The following is a 15761-nucleotide window of genomic DNA, read 5'->3' on the forward strand; positions in this document are numbered from 1 at the left end:
CGACGTGCTCGATAATGTGCACGGCTATGGGTCGGGGCGTAGAAATTAAAAGCCTCCTCGAGTACTCCTCCTCCTTCCCCTTCCCTCTTACCTTGATTTCCTCCTCTTTCTCGCGGTGCTGGAGTTAGGTTAGGTACGCGTACACGTATATATATATACGTATACGTATAGCTTTGGCCAGGAAGACAACAACTTCATTAGGCCGATCCGGTGCCTGTTCCTCCTCTATCATTCCTTCATGAATATGGATGATCTAACCACGCACGTATAGTATACGCGTTCTATTTCTTCGAATTATATATATATATACGTATATATATATATATTTCTGTGTGTGTGTGCGGGGTGGTACATATGTATAGTATAAATGTATATAAATAAATGTACGCCATCCTCTCCAGGCAGACGAAAGCAAAGCTACGAGTTGGAACGACGGTGGTTCACGGAAGGTGCGCGCGGGCACCTAGAAACTCCCAACGAAATATCTATGAATAAATATAACATGGTGTCCTCGCGTCGGCATGGATATACACACGAATATACGGGGAAAAAGTAGGGTGAATCATTACACTTTACGAGAAATGAATTATACCTATACGTATACACTTTTGTTCGGAACCGCGGTTCAATTCATCCGATGAGTTTTCATATGGACGGTAATGAGGAAGAATGTCTTACCTGAGGATTTTTTTTTTGCTTTTCAAGCTATCGTGAATCAACATTATAAAAATTCTCAAAATAATGCCGGTCGTTATTGCTCAATATCCACAACCCGCGTACTCTCCATATTTTAGCTACAGTATCGTGTGTACGCGCAGTACGTGTAAATACATACGTGGTATCGGTCGATCGACAAAATGACCGTGTCGCTTAACGTAACAATTATCGCGATTCGACATCGTCGAATATTTTGCTAAATATCGGCGTGTCACGTTAAACGCACGTGTCATCCCGACATCGGTAAGATAACCGACCGTACGTACAAATATCTAAGAATTTGATCCTTCGCGAAGAGAGCGGCATTACAATTGGTTCGCGTAGTTACATACATTTTTGTTAAGTTTGAATGCAGTTGAGAAAAAGTTGAATAAGTACTCTTCTCGCTTTCTCTATTTTTTTTTCGGTGAAGCAGTTTTCTCGTCTTTCCTATGCATAAAAAGTAATACAATATGCATTTATACGCCCATTATACAATATAATGTTAACAAACGCGCCTTATAAATGCTACTGCGTCTTCACCCCCTACTGCCACCCCATCCGCCGTTTTTTTTTCTTTCTTTCTTCTTTTTTCCGGGCTACCACGTGGATTTGACACATCTACAACGTGTGGATGAGAACAGTTAATTCAGAGAGTAGATAACACGGAACGAATCTATGCGGTAAGAGTGTTACCGGAAGTTTGAAACAAACCGCGCTCAAGAACCATCGTATAGCCAAGAAGGTGGTGGCTGACAGCTAAACAAATTTGAAAACGAACCGCATCTACGTACTCGCTGACACGCGAGTTCGTTAAATGTATATGAATTTATTCATGCCCGTTCTGCTCTCGATAGAGGCGTGTACATGGCTATGTATATTCCTAGAGTCGTGGTCCTAGAAAAATTGTGGTCCTAGAAAAATTGTGGTCCGAAAAGGAAGAGTATATAGAAAAAGTAGTGGGTCAGATTTGAAATGCCGGAATTTCATGTTTTCCCAGAATCTCGAATGCTTTGACGTCATCGTGCCGGCTTTTAATACCACATCCGTTGAGGGATTTCTGAAACCAAATCCCGCGGTTAACTGGTTAATTGAGAACGATAAAAAAGGGGATTTTCGGATCAGTTGAAATAATCGAGAATTCAAGCTGAAAGTAAAGCGGTGGTCGAGTTCTTTTGAATTTTCAAGAAACTATCGGGTCGAATCGAGAAGAGCATTTGATGAGATTTCAAGCAGATTAAGGCGTCGTAGGAGAAGACTGACATAATTTTTTTTCACGCAAGTTTGGTATACGCAAACGAATATCTACCAGGTGTTCGAGTTATTTGTGTTGATCGCGATAGCGGGCAAGTTAAGAGGTAGCGATCCATTTTCGTCATGCGCTAATATACCGGCTACAACCGCGATCGCACTCTTTTTATCGGATCTATAGTTGGGCGAAGGCCGGTTTCGTCCGCACCAAAAACGGAAATCTATCATGAACTCTGAGACTGTTTCCATTAGTGACCCACTTCCGGTTTACCTCTCACGCTTCACAATCAGATGCGAGCTCTCCCTTTCTCACCCTTTTCCGAGTATGTATATGTATATATACCTGTACAAATGTACACACCTTACGTATGCGATGATTCCGTGGCAGCTCGTCGATCATTTTCGTATGTTTTAGTAGGTGAGGTGAGGTGAGGTATATGTATACCTAAATTAAGAGGTATCTTGTACCTAATCTCAAGCGAATCGAGTGATAAAACGCAACAATAAAGAACAGGAAGAAATGTTAAATCGACTCGTTCACTTTCAGTTAATTTTGACGAGCTTTCGTCTGACTTGATGTGATCCAAAATGGTTGCCTATGTGGTATACTATTTTTTCATACTCGTATAATGTACGTGAAGTACAAGGAGGATTTTTTCGGGTGCTGAGATGAGATCGATTTTGATTTATTTGTTTGATAGCAAAAACTGAATATAATTATCTTATTATCGGAGTTCAGAGTGACACACACCCTGTATTTTGTATCTTATGCTTTGGTTATTTTCGACTTGCGATGTCAGCTGCCTGAAATTGAGCCTCCCGCTTCGCCTCAGCATTGGTTATGAGACTAAAAATGAAACCTGCATACCTACTACGAATCTGTGTACCTCGTAACGATTCTCTTGCTGAGGCCATCGATGTATCGTTCAAGTACGATTCGATTTCCTCAATCTTCTTGCTTTTTTCCCCATTCAAAATTAAAACTTTGTCGGTCACATCGACAATAACAATAATGATAATAAACAAATAATGATTGCCTACGTTTATAGACATGAATTTAATTTAATCGTAAAATGAGAAAAATTGTGTACTCATAGGTCATGCACCTATATTAGAAACAGACCGCGTGACCTAAGAGGGTGTTTCGCTCGAGACACGTTTTTTATCACTATGTACTTGCAGCGAACGCGGCAAGAGCCGGTAAAGTATAAGTAATAAAATATTCGTCCAAGCACTAAAAAACTACCAAGGCGTAAGCCACACGACTGAGCGAAGACGTTGCCGTAATACATAGAAGCGAGTGTAAATGCGAAGAAGCGAACACAAATTCAAGCACAAAACAAAGAAACCGAAGAGAAACAGTTGAGTGAAATTTGATTCGGTAGTTCGACCCTAAAAACTTCTCTATTGTCAAACACATTTGAGGCGAAAAATCGTTTGTTTTCTCGATATTCTTGATCACATTTCGATCCCAAGCATCAAAATCTAGACCGTGTACCTGGCTAGATCCGTGTCATTGGCAAACTGAATCGAACATATACATATGTGTCCCAAGTCTGCGCGTCATTCGAATCTGCAATTCGATACGATTATCGCGAAATTCGAGAGGCCATAGTACGCCGACGAATCAACGCACGAATAAACGAGTCTCGTACATATGCGAGTTCGAGTAGAAAATTCTCTTTTTTGAAATAGGATTTCAGAACCAAATCCAATTCTCACTCCTCTATAACACTCCGATTTAATTTCCACGGTGTTATCTCAATTGTCTACCTTTGCCGGTGCGTTATGCTCTTTGGGTCTAGAAAAAAAAAAGAAAAGAAAATGAAGAATGAAGAAGAAATATGAGGAAGTGCAACGCGAGGAGGGAGAAAACGAGCAAGATTTCTATCACCGCATATCGTCCGTGCACGTAAGGCAATTGCTGCTGCTGGTTTGAATGACAAAGTGAATGACATCCGCGCACTTTTGCGATGACGTAACACGCGCAACTTCGTAAGTAGCTGCCACTTTGTTCGCAGGCTGAATTTCCTGGTGCATAGCTTCACGTGAGTACGCCTGACTAGGCTGATTCGGACTTAAAAATCCCACCGTTTCTTTATGGAAAAATGTCGCCTTTTCAATCAAATGAATGAGAAGCAAAAACCTGAGAATATGATAAACTGAGACAAAACTACGAAATTTTTTTATTTTCTCAAACCAATCACGTGAAAACAAAAAAAAAGAACCACACAGGTTGTTGGACATGAAAAATAGGGTATCAATTCGTACATGAACTGAAAAAAAAAACCATGGATGTCTAGGTGGAGATAAAAAATCGTACCTACAGTGTGGCCAATTACAAAAGTACACGTGGCCAGCGGGTAGGTATGCGAGATAAAATAAAACGAAATAAAATAAAACAAAAAAAAAACAACTGGGCACTTAACGGGGCGGTGTGACCGACTATATGTGTAATATATATTTTATACCCACACACACGGCAGTACATAGCCGTATGCACTGGCAATTCTGTCGCGGAGTTGAGGATAGTGTATAGATATATATTCACGTGCGCCAGACGGATGAGGTGAAGCGAGAGGTATAACGGGTGAACTGTTCTCGTTGTTTACGAATAGACTATATATATCGGTGTACGTATATATATACATATAAATATACGTGAACGCGAACGCGACGGTGGTAGCAATGAACGCGAGAAGGTTTTATGATCGTTCGGTTAAAAACGTGCAAACATAAAACAACGCGGGAACGCTATTATATAAAACATATACGTGTGTACACCTACAGCTGTATGCGTGTATAGGTAGCGGGAGTTTCTGCTGCACCAGCGAATATTCCTAGCGATACGCTCGTATTTATACACATGCCAACTGAACAGCTCGCCGTTGCATGATATTCAAAAAAAAAAAAAAAGTAAACGAGATTTCAGAAAATCAAAGTACAACAGTTGGACCGCCACTTTTGCAATGGCACGGGCCTTATTTCTTTCGAATCGCCTAAGCTGCGGCCAGACCGCGGGTCGTGGAAGAAATTTGGAAGGCGAGTAGGCCTGAATCCTTTTGACCCAAAAATAAGATGGCGTCGCGTGTACTGGCAGAGGCAGAGCGACTTGGCCCGTTTTTTTTTTTATAAATGGTTTTCTAGCGATTTGGAGGATGTTTTTCACCTGGCCCAAAGTATTGTAAAATTATCCAACCTCCGCATATATCGGGACCATTCTACTTCGACTTGTAGGTTTTTTCCCGGAGGTACCGTAGCGAATCTGTTTTTTTGAATTAGACGAGAAGTTTACGAAACGTCTAGTTTAAGAAGAAAGACGAGCAAAACTAAAGAAACGGAGTTTGCGCCGGTGGTGGTGAATTGGATAGAAAAAGAGATGAATCCGGAGCGATGCACGGTGGGAAAATTATAGGGAATAGCGAGTGTGAAGTTGATACTTCTCGCGCAGTTTAAGAAACCAATTAAATTATATTTACACACCAATCACATCGGCGAAGACGTGAACGTCGTGGTGTATGTACTTTTCACGTATACACGTATAAGCGCACATATACACGCAGCTGTAGATATAATATGTATGTATTTATAAAAGCAGCAGCAGCTATAAGTGCGCAGCAGGAAATTATGTGTAATTTAATTAAAACTGGTATTTAACGCGGAAGGGTGCAGAGGAGAGGGATATAGGGTTGGTTCGCAGGCAAACGGAATGGAGTGAAATGGAATCAAGTGATAAAGAGACGGAGAGAAACAAGAAGAAAAAGTAAAAAGAAGATCACGAGAGAAAGCGAGAGGGAAAATTGTTACATATATATACACACACACCTCATGTACCTACTCTGCTTACCTGGAACTTGTCTATAGCCCGTATACCGACTATACTATATATCTGTGCGTCTATTTGCGCTCGCAGAGATTTTCCTCTCCCCCCATTAGAAATAGAAGCAGTCTAGACTCTGACTTTGCAAAATCTACATACGTATGTCTATATTCGTGCGTATCTACGTTTTATACCTACTATCTATCGAGATATCTGTATACAGGGTGTCCGGCAAGAGGTCGAGCAACATTCCGGTATCCCTGCGTTATTATGGAAATCAATTTTCATTCGGAAAAATGACGTGAAGTAGTAAGGGGTGGCTGTATGAAGTGATTCGGTAAAAAATGCCCCGTTCAAAAAAATTCTTTTCCAAACGCGGATGCTTCGGAAATGTACATACAGTGCAGGGACGAATGACGCTGCGCATTATACCATACGCGTAGAGCCGCAGCGGCAGCTGCGGTGGTAAAATCCGGTTTGCCGTGGAACACTCGGATTCTTTTCGAGGACGTGGTATATATAAATAAAAATATACGTAAAATACACGGGGTTACCTGTGTAATTATGTACATATTACACATGTACACGATGTACGTATATCAGAAGCAGTAAGGTTACAAGCTTCCGTGAAGTTGCAGGTACTGCACTTCTTAATTGTTCGTTTCTAACAAGAGAAGTTGGCACTTGGCACCGTTATAAGTCTCACCCCCGCAGCTGCAACTGCAACAGCCGATTATTTCCCCTTTCTTTCTCTTCTCGTATTCTTCTTCTACGTTTTCTTTTTAACGCTCGTTTCTCACCTCGCGCTTATTTTCCTTTTGCACCGAAGCTGAGGGTTTTCTGAATTTTCTAGTTTATTTCGTTACTGTAACGTGGCAAATGGAATTCCTTTTTACACATTACTCACTTGTTATCGAAGGTTGTCCAAAAATTTCGTCATTCGCCTGACGGAATTATTACAGTTATCCCCCGTCCTGTTCCGCGGATAATTTCAACGGAACAGGACTATTAGCTAGCGCTACGAAAAGTTTTCCTCCTGCAGGTATAAAGTTTAGGAGCGTTAAAAATACACCCGGTACAAGCGGTATACCTGAACGTATATAGGGGAAGAATAGTCTACAGTCCTTTCGCATTCTGTTCGGCGTCCCAAAGGGTCTGAAAACTTTTTCCTACCCTCTTCGAGTCGCCAGGTTTTTTGAGGAAGGACCAAGGGGTAGAGGGGAATAAAGAGGGACGGTGGGAGGAAGCAGCAAGACTGGGAAGGAGGCAAACAACTGCCCTCTTCAGGACACAAAAGGTGGCTGCAGGAATTCTGATTTACTCGAAACCTAACGTATACCTAAATATACCTACACGTGTACCCATGCGGCGACTAAGGAATACCTAGCTACCCCCTATATTTGTATTCGGAGAATTGTCGAAAATCCGAAGCAACGGTAGAAAGTGAAAGGAAAGAGATAAGAAACTTGCGATGTACAGGGGAGACCTTACGGACTCCGCAGCAGGTAATTTCAACAGCCCACTTAATGTTCCGTATAACTGCTGACCGTATACAGGGGTCGAAATTGTCCCTTGTAACGACACGTGTGCGGACACCCATGTACTTGCATGTACAGTACGCAGTGAAAAGTGTAAGTATAACGAATCCCACATAATCTAGCCGCGAAATGAAATCTCAACTTTACAGGTTCCCGGTTGAAGAGACGCGGAAAAGAGGAAAAATTTAATAATTCATCGACGTCGAGTGGCTGGCGTGACTTTTTTTGGTTCTACGGTTTCGGTGGTTTTAGTTTTGAATTCTGAGTTATTTGTCGCGAATCGAGCACATTACTTTATACGAGCGCTGGAGACTTCGGATTTGCGTCGAAATAGATTTTTGTAATACTCGGAATTTTCTCTTTCGTTCGTCAAATTCTATCTATCGAATATTATAGGAGAAAAAGTACGAGAAGTTTCCAGGGAGTTGAAGAGATCGAGTTACGCTTTCTTTCTTTTATCATTCGAGAGTTATCTTTTTTTCTTTTTTTTTTCTCTTGCTTTTCAGAATCCGATGCTCGTACGCGTGTGGACATTTTTTTACCATCGTTGATCCAGATTGGAAAAAATTCAATTTCCTCTATACCGCAAAATGAGAGGCAAAAAATTGAAGAAGAGGTAAAAGAGGAAGACTTGCATTTTTGGTTCGAACATATCAAGCAGCGGCAAAGTAGGTATATCATACCGTCGTATAGAGAGAGAGAGAGATGGGAAATTACATATTTGGATGACAAAATAAATAAATTAACAAACATTTGAATTTGCAATAAACCACGTCGTTTTTTTTTTAGACTGCAAATGTGCAACTCGCCAAAAACCAAGAATAACACTCTTAATTCGTTACTGAAAATTGCACACGACTTATATTTAAACCAACGTGAAAATGGAATTGATAACGTTTATTCGATAAAACTTTTGAAGGAAAAATTTGTTCATCGCATAGGTACATGGGAAGAGAGCCGTAAAGGATGATCAAAGGGGAGGAACGATTTTAATTTTCATTTCAATATCTTTATGCGCACCGACTCTCATCTTCCGAATGGTGTATACACACACCGCAGAGATATCGTTATCGTACAGTGCAGAGCTTTTACGGAGTGCCCCAGATCACAAGAATCACTTTTTCTCTTTTCTTTTTCATAATCCTCTCGACTCGAGAGACTCAAGCGACCGACCACCGACTCAAGATATTAAAATTTCAAGACTCGAAAGAGAATCAGCTTTGTCATAGAGCCGATTCTCCTCCGAGAACTTTGCCAGATAAAATGGCGGTTTCTCATGGCTCGCGTTACGACCACAATTATGTAATTCGAAGACCCGTTGATCTCGCCGAAGAAAAATTAGAATCACGACAAAAAAAACTGCTTTACCTCTAGGAAAAAAACTATAGTCGCGTTTAAACTTCGTCTACCTGTGCAGGTCCGTATGATCTACGTTACGTACGGCGGAGTGGAATTTTGTACTTTCACTATTCTCATTTTTACACCAATCCCAGTATATTTCTCAAGCGGAAATGCACACAACAATCTGGTGTCCGCAGACCAGATATGAATCGCGTCGAAAAAATGATCCCAATCGCGGATGAATTGTCAAAGAAACCGGGGAAACTGTAAAAATCATAGGCGACCACGCATCGAAGTCTCCGAGTGAAATATCTTTCCGCGGCTATCGGGACGTCCAAAACTGTTTCTCGCGATGAACGTTCGTCCGTATGCCATCGTTTCTCAACGGCGAAAATACCGGGAGAATATTTTCGCGTACGTTCGGGTTGTTGATATTTCTCTATACCTTTGTGATGGCGCAGATGAGAATGTCCGCAGCATGGTTGTTCGAAATAAGCGTGGCCAGGATGAGCGCCAGCGGGTCGACTGGATAGGACCCCGAGTTCCGAAAGAACAGCTGCAAGGACAGCTGCCCTAATCAGGATAATAACATCCGGTAAACGGCGTTTCATTTTTTATTCCAATTATTTCGCTTCCGCGAGCGTGCGGAGTATCGAAAAATCACCACTGTTTTCAGAGCGTGCGAAAATTCTGACGAAATCGTCGCCGGAAATCACTTGGGCGATGGGTGGTTTCACTTGGGATTATACTCTGTGCGAGAACCTCTGAAAATTTTCTATATCGTTTTTGAAAATTACGGTCACTCCGGTCACACAAAAAGCGAAACTAAAAACCGGCGAGCGTGCGGCTCGCTTGGCGTCTGCCCTTGAGAGTTGAGCGTCCGCGTCGTGCGGCTGTTGCCCTTTGCGACTCGTTCGCTCCGGAGTTAGCCACGGTTTAGTCGGTTCCCCGAGGAGTGTAACGGCGGCGGAGGAGGCAGCGGAACATTCACCGACGGATACCAAAATAAGCGTTGATTTTTCAAACAACGTAGAATAAAAGACGAGGAATTTCTCGGAGAGAAGAACAACGCGGGACGCTCGGATTTCTATCTTCCATTTACACGTTCATTCTGTTTTTCTTGTCGAACTTTGCCGATGATTCTCGTGCTATAGGAACTTTGAATATCTCCTCTTCGGTAAATTAGTTTCGAGTTTCTTTCAGTTTATCTCTGCAGGATGGCCACAACATTATACGTTATCTCGCGCTATCGTCAGTATTTGATTTGGCTAGAAGTACAACCTCCCCACTAGTTGCAGTTGTTGACTTTGAACGAACGACCGACTGATTTCTTACCCATTCCAGTCAATTTACGAACAACGGAATAGATGAAAATCGAGAACCCACGTGCTCGTGGGTATTTAAAAATCAACGCTAAAATCACGTGTGATTCGATAGCCTGTGATTTATTTCCCGCTCGGTCAATGATCCCATTCGTTTGCGGAGTAAAATCATACGTTAAAACGAAATAATGAAGTGAACAGAAAAATTAATCACATGATACCACGTCTCTTCGTTATCACATAATTCAATATTTTATTTTCTCGGCTACAACTTTTCCACAATTTCAATGGTACTGGGTTCAAACCAGCGTAAATCGAAACAATCGTCCCGGGAGTGCGGAATTTTGGCAACCGTTGTTGCTAAAAAATCACTAACTATCATAGTCCACTGATTGTTATCTTTTTATTGCCTGCACATTTTTCAGTTGAAAATCGCCGCTTCGATCGTCGAGCGAACTCGAAAATGAACGGGAAACAAAAGGAAATAAAAAATCAAAGAAACGAAGAACGAGAAAACCTCCGGAGCTTAGAAAATAATGAGCCGCGTCATCGGGCTCCTTCGTTCGGCATCGTGGAACATAATTTTCGCATTCTCGACGTTCTTCGAATCAAGGTAATGTTCTAAACACTGAAAATATGTCTTCGAATATTGGCCGAACGACGTATATCCCCGCTTATCAACCGCCGCGGCAAGACTAACAAGTCGAGTTAACGCGCCACGGGAACAAACCCGGCTTGCTTTCCGTTCGGAGAGTTTCGGGCACACTCGGAAATCGGCGCGACGTAAAACGACGTCCGGCGTCTCGACGCTCTCTTAACACAAGCCACTGACAACGAGTGAGTCAGTCGTGCGTCAGATCTCGACGCGCGAAGTCTCGGAATTTCGCATTCTCTTCAGTCGTGTTACGATACTTTTTTCCTCAATTCAAAAACATCTCGGAAGACGTGACCCCGAGATGGTATCACACCTGAAAATATTCCAAAAACGTCTATGGCCATGTCTGTTAGTAGCCATGAATTTATGGGACATGATTTGGACAAGCGAATATCTGTCTGAAAAAAATGAAAGAATTTCCAGAATTTTCAAGACCAAATCAAGAACATGGAACAAATTGTTCTACACCTTCGTTTGGAAAAAGCACCTTAGTCGCGATTTTGAACTTTGCGCGAATTCAGCGCTCGCAACCGTATGAATTTTTGCAGGGGCGATTATAAATTGCAGCTTGTAAAATTTACGCTGTTTAAGAGACCGAAACGCGTGTAGACAAAAAGTCGCGGTTTGAAGAAGAAGAAGAAGAAGAAGATTTTCGCTTTGTTGTACGGTGAATTTTCACCACTTCCGTTCGAGCTTTTGAGGAAACGTTGCACGCTGTATAATAACGTACCGCACGACAAAAGGGAAACACGGTGTTAAAGTTTAGACGAATTATATAAGTAATACGTGCTACCTACGTGTGTATGGGTATGCGGTAAAAAGCGTGGGAGGTGCGCGCGTTCTTCTCTCGTATCCTCATCCTCGGCCCAGTAAATTATACTTAATATCTTGCGCCCGCGCCGCCGGTATAACCCTTACTTAAATTCTTCTCAACCGCAACGCATGTTATAATACGCTGCCAGCCCCCTTCACTCCGAGTGTAAGGCCCATTCCCCGTCAAATCGACGAAAATCGGGCCCTACAAACTCATCTCTCTGTGTTCTGGAATTTTTTCAGACGATACGGTAGACTCCTCGCAAATATATGTACCATCAAATGTCCTCGGTTTTTGGGATCCGCGGAGATGGATCAAGATTTTTTTTCAAGCGTTTTGAAAACGGTCGTTCGGGGGAAAAAACCCGTGAAAATGTTTTACCTGTACTTAATTTTAATTCTTACTTTGACGTTTCTGAGCTATCCAAGGTTTCAGGTGAATTTGGCGTGAAACGCCCCATGTACACACGTTTAGAAGAATTCCCAATCTAAAAAAGGTGATGCGGCTTGTCAGAAAAAGGAGAATATAAAATATAACGAGAGAAGATCGGCCTTTTTAATGTCTTACTCGAGTCGGTCAGCTGCAGGGCTGATGTCCGTGTGAACGAACGCGTGTATGTGATATAATGTTAGCGGAGTCCGACTACCACGGACAAACATCCACAGCACACACACATGAGCACATCTTACATCTCGTCTCGTGAAAACTTCTTCGACAATGAGATGGAGAAGGAAAGTCTTTTAATAAAAGTAAGACGTGGGGACGTCAAGAAATTTTTTGATTCAAATTCAAAATCCGGCGACGACTACTTCGGATAAAATAATTTCAAACTTGTTTTCCTCACAGGCGACTCCAATGTAAATTGGTACGTAGAAAAAAAAAATGAATAAACAAAAGATGTAAAAAACTAGCTTGGTCAATGACTTTTGTACGAAAGGGTGTTGAGAAAATCTCGGAAATTGACCTATTGCGACGTTGATGTGTATCCGATGTGACGTAAGTATCATATAAGAGTACGATATACAACTCGGTATAATACGGACAGCCTGCAGGCTGCCGCGAATTATGTACACCCATATATATATATATATTTAACGTGCGCGTATATACGTACAACATTGGATGTACACGTTGCGTACCTATACCTATCTACCTACCTACCTACCCCACCTTTGCATTTTGAGTCTAGAGCGAAGGGCGTCACGGTGAATTTAATTAATGCAATTTAGCGTCCATCCATCATCTCTCGCGTTTTTGCCTAACGAGGGACGCCGCGACGCCGACACACACGTGCGTTCCACGCCGAGCGCCCTGACTCCGGACTATCATCCGCGGCGTCCCGACGCCGACCCTTTCTCCCCCCCCCCCCCCCCCCCCTGCCCGCCACTCGCCACCACTTTTCAACGGCCAACGCGGTCTATACTTTGACAAACGAACGATCTGCCTGTCGATTCCATCACTGGTTATCCTTCAACGACACATGACTGGACCCCCACCTATATAGGTATGGATTTTCGAGGGCGCTTCGTCGGCTCGTGTACGAATTTCAACGCTCAACTGGGATATTGGAGTTTATGCAAAAAAAATGGAGCAAAAGAAAAGTGCCGATAACAATTATCCATGTCGGTAAGATCCTCGCTTCCCGGATCAATTTTAATCACAAATTTAACGTCGAATCGTGTAACAATCGCGCGATTGCATATTTTTCGGAACGAAACGACGAAATAAAAAAATCCAGAACGATGTTCGAAGTCCTTTTGGATCATTTTTTGAATAAAAAAATATTTCACCCCGTTCCGCCCCGCCATCCCCCACTTCGAACGCCGCTCGTATTTATCTAGAGTTTACTCACGTTTAGTGGATTTGTTGAATATGCGGGGATAGTAATCGTGTTTCACGGTACACGTGTATATACGAATGTTTTTATTCCCCTCGACAATTTTATTTCATTACAATATCCACAATATATTTATGAACACGTTCGATCGCACCGAGCGCTGAGAGAGAGAGAGATTCATTAATTTACCTGTCATTCCGAATTACAATGCAACGCGGGTACACGACCGATATACATATATCCGCACCGGTAAACTGTCTTTATTATATGCATAAATTGAACGAAATTCTAAAGCCCTATGAAAATATTTTCAATTTAAATCCTGTGCGTATACGGCAAAGCCGTATAATAGCTCGTCCGCCAATATCTGATGAGCAAAAAGTGCTACTTTTAGAGTCACAGCTGAGACCAGATAGGCGATAAAATCGTATGCAGCGCGGAGGGTGGATGGCGACGCGCGCGCCTCGGAGGAGGTAGGGAGAGAGAGAGGGAGAGAGAGGAGCGAGAGGGCAGAGGGAGAGCGAAGTATATAAGCGACATTTTCCAAACTTTTTATACTCCTCTGCTCATCTGCACTCTCCCGCTCCTCTCGTTTTTTCTTTTTTTTTTTATCTCCTCCCTTACGTGTCTCTCTCCTCTCCGTCTTTTTCTTCTCCGTCTTCTCTGCGGGCGAACGGTTATACAGGCGATGGCGTCGACGAGGCCTGCGAGCACACCCCTTCGAGAGATAGTGGTGGCGGTAACGTCCTTCTTGCTAACGTTTTCCGATAACGGAACAGAAACGCGCGGCGTCTACCGAGCGAGTGACGTATCTGAATAAATAATAATCCGGGACTTCGCCCCCCCCCACCCTAAGTAAAATCTGCCACTTTTTTAATATTCAACTTTTTTCCCAGACTTTTCTGCGTAATCCGTTCGGACTTTTGCACTGCGTCTTTTTGCGTCTGAGTGCAGCTTGACTTTTTGGACGCTAAATGTTAACTACATGGAGATTTTGGTGTTTGATTTGGTCTTCAAAAAATGGCTGATTGAAAATGCTAGAAAACTTGCCTGGGAATTTTTCACAACTTTACAGCCTGACCGAGGGTGAAATTTTTAAAAAGCTCATTCACTACCATAAAATTTTCATGAGCAATAAAATTGAGACATTTATAAAACAAACAAAAATTTGATCAGTCTAATTTATATAGGTAAACCTGGTACGTCGGATACGAAGGTGTAAATATTCAGCTATAAAATTATATAAGGACTTACCACAGCCGTCGTTGATTAATTAGGACTAATTGGATCACCGCATCGGAGTCATCGTGAGTCAAGATCGAGTGCCAGACCACAAATAGTCTGAGAGTGTGAATTTATGAATTTTTTTTTTTTTGTTTCGTTTCGTCACCGATCGAGGAGAGAATTAATCACGGAAAAAGGGAATTGGACAAAAAATAAAAAAATAAAATGGAGAGTGTAGGTCGGAAAACGGGGGATGAAGAAAACGGAAAGAAGAAATTGAGCCTGTAAAACGCCGTTGAGTCGTAATGGAAGGGAAAATTAAGAGGCGAGAAAAAAAATTCGTACCCGACGAATTATAGTCGACATACGTATGTACATAGGAGCGCACGGGTAGAAACGGCGTAATAATCCTCGCATTTCCTAATAATCGAATTTAAGCGCTCGAAGCTCACATGTGCACGGCCGTATTGCCATACGTGCGTTCGACCTATGCATAAACCTGCGCTGCGTCGATCTTATTGCTTGACGCGACCGGAGAAAGATTTAGAAGAAAAAAAAAAAAAAGGGAAGGAAAGTAAAAATGAAAAATTTGACGATACGGAGAGAAAGATCACGGGTTGACAACCAGAAGGGTCTAACCCACAAAAAAGCAGGAACGCCGCCGTAAAGGGAAGCCATTTTCGACAAAGTGAAATTTTTCATTTTGTTCCCTTACGGGGGGTGTTACACCTTTGAAAGATGGCGGTAACGGCCTTCGCCCCCGGAAAATCGTCGGTCACCCCCTATACTGATTCTCGTTCCTCGATAAATGTTGTGTATAGAATTTGTTGAACGAGGCATAACGATATCAGCGAGTATAATAATGATATCTTTGACACGGTAGGACGCTCATTAAAGAGATGTTATCGTTGAGCAGGACTTCGTACATACGTACATACCTATACATACGTACAAACACAACAGTCGTACGTACAGGAGCGAGAGTATTCGCGGCGCGAATAGAGAAGTGCGGGGGATAAGGTGTGTACATACGCATGTATGTAGTACGTATACACCCGTACGCCACATAGGTATGCGAGGTATACATATATACACACACTCGGCGACGCGACGTTGTATGTACCTACGCGCGTTTCGGGTCGCCATCTACGCGGCCTTTCTGTTTTGTACGCCAAAGGGGAAATTGAAACAGCTAACCAGGTTGGGGTTGACGAGGGTGTCCGACGGGACGTTGCGAGCGCCACCCGATTCCACTACCACCTC

General features: G+C 42.5%; 1 protein-coding gene across 4 annotated transcripts in view; it reads right to left on the minus strand.

Moving 5' to 3' along the window:
- LOC105689477 (semaphorin-2A) overlaps positions 1–15761 on the minus strand; it is a 232362-nt gene that overhangs the window by 83062 nt on the left and 133539 nt on the right. The window contains exon 1 of one of the 4 annotated variants that reach the window (XM_048651055.1): positions 9092–10670. The exons of the other annotated variants lie outside the window; for them this stretch is intronic. Within the exon in view, the coding sequence (XP_048507012.1) occupies positions 9092–9257 (166 nt within the window). The 5' untranslated portion in view covers positions 9258–10670. Of the gene's footprint in view, positions 1–9091; positions 10671–15761 lie in introns of those variants that run through there. 4 annotated transcript variants of the gene reach the window in all.

Source organism: Athalia rosae, chromosome 2 (assembly GCF_917208135.1).
Source record: "Athalia rosae chromosome 2, iyAthRosa1.1, whole genome shotgun sequence".
Taxonomy (NCBI): domain Eukaryota; kingdom Metazoa; phylum Arthropoda; class Insecta; order Hymenoptera; family Athaliidae; genus Athalia; species Athalia rosae.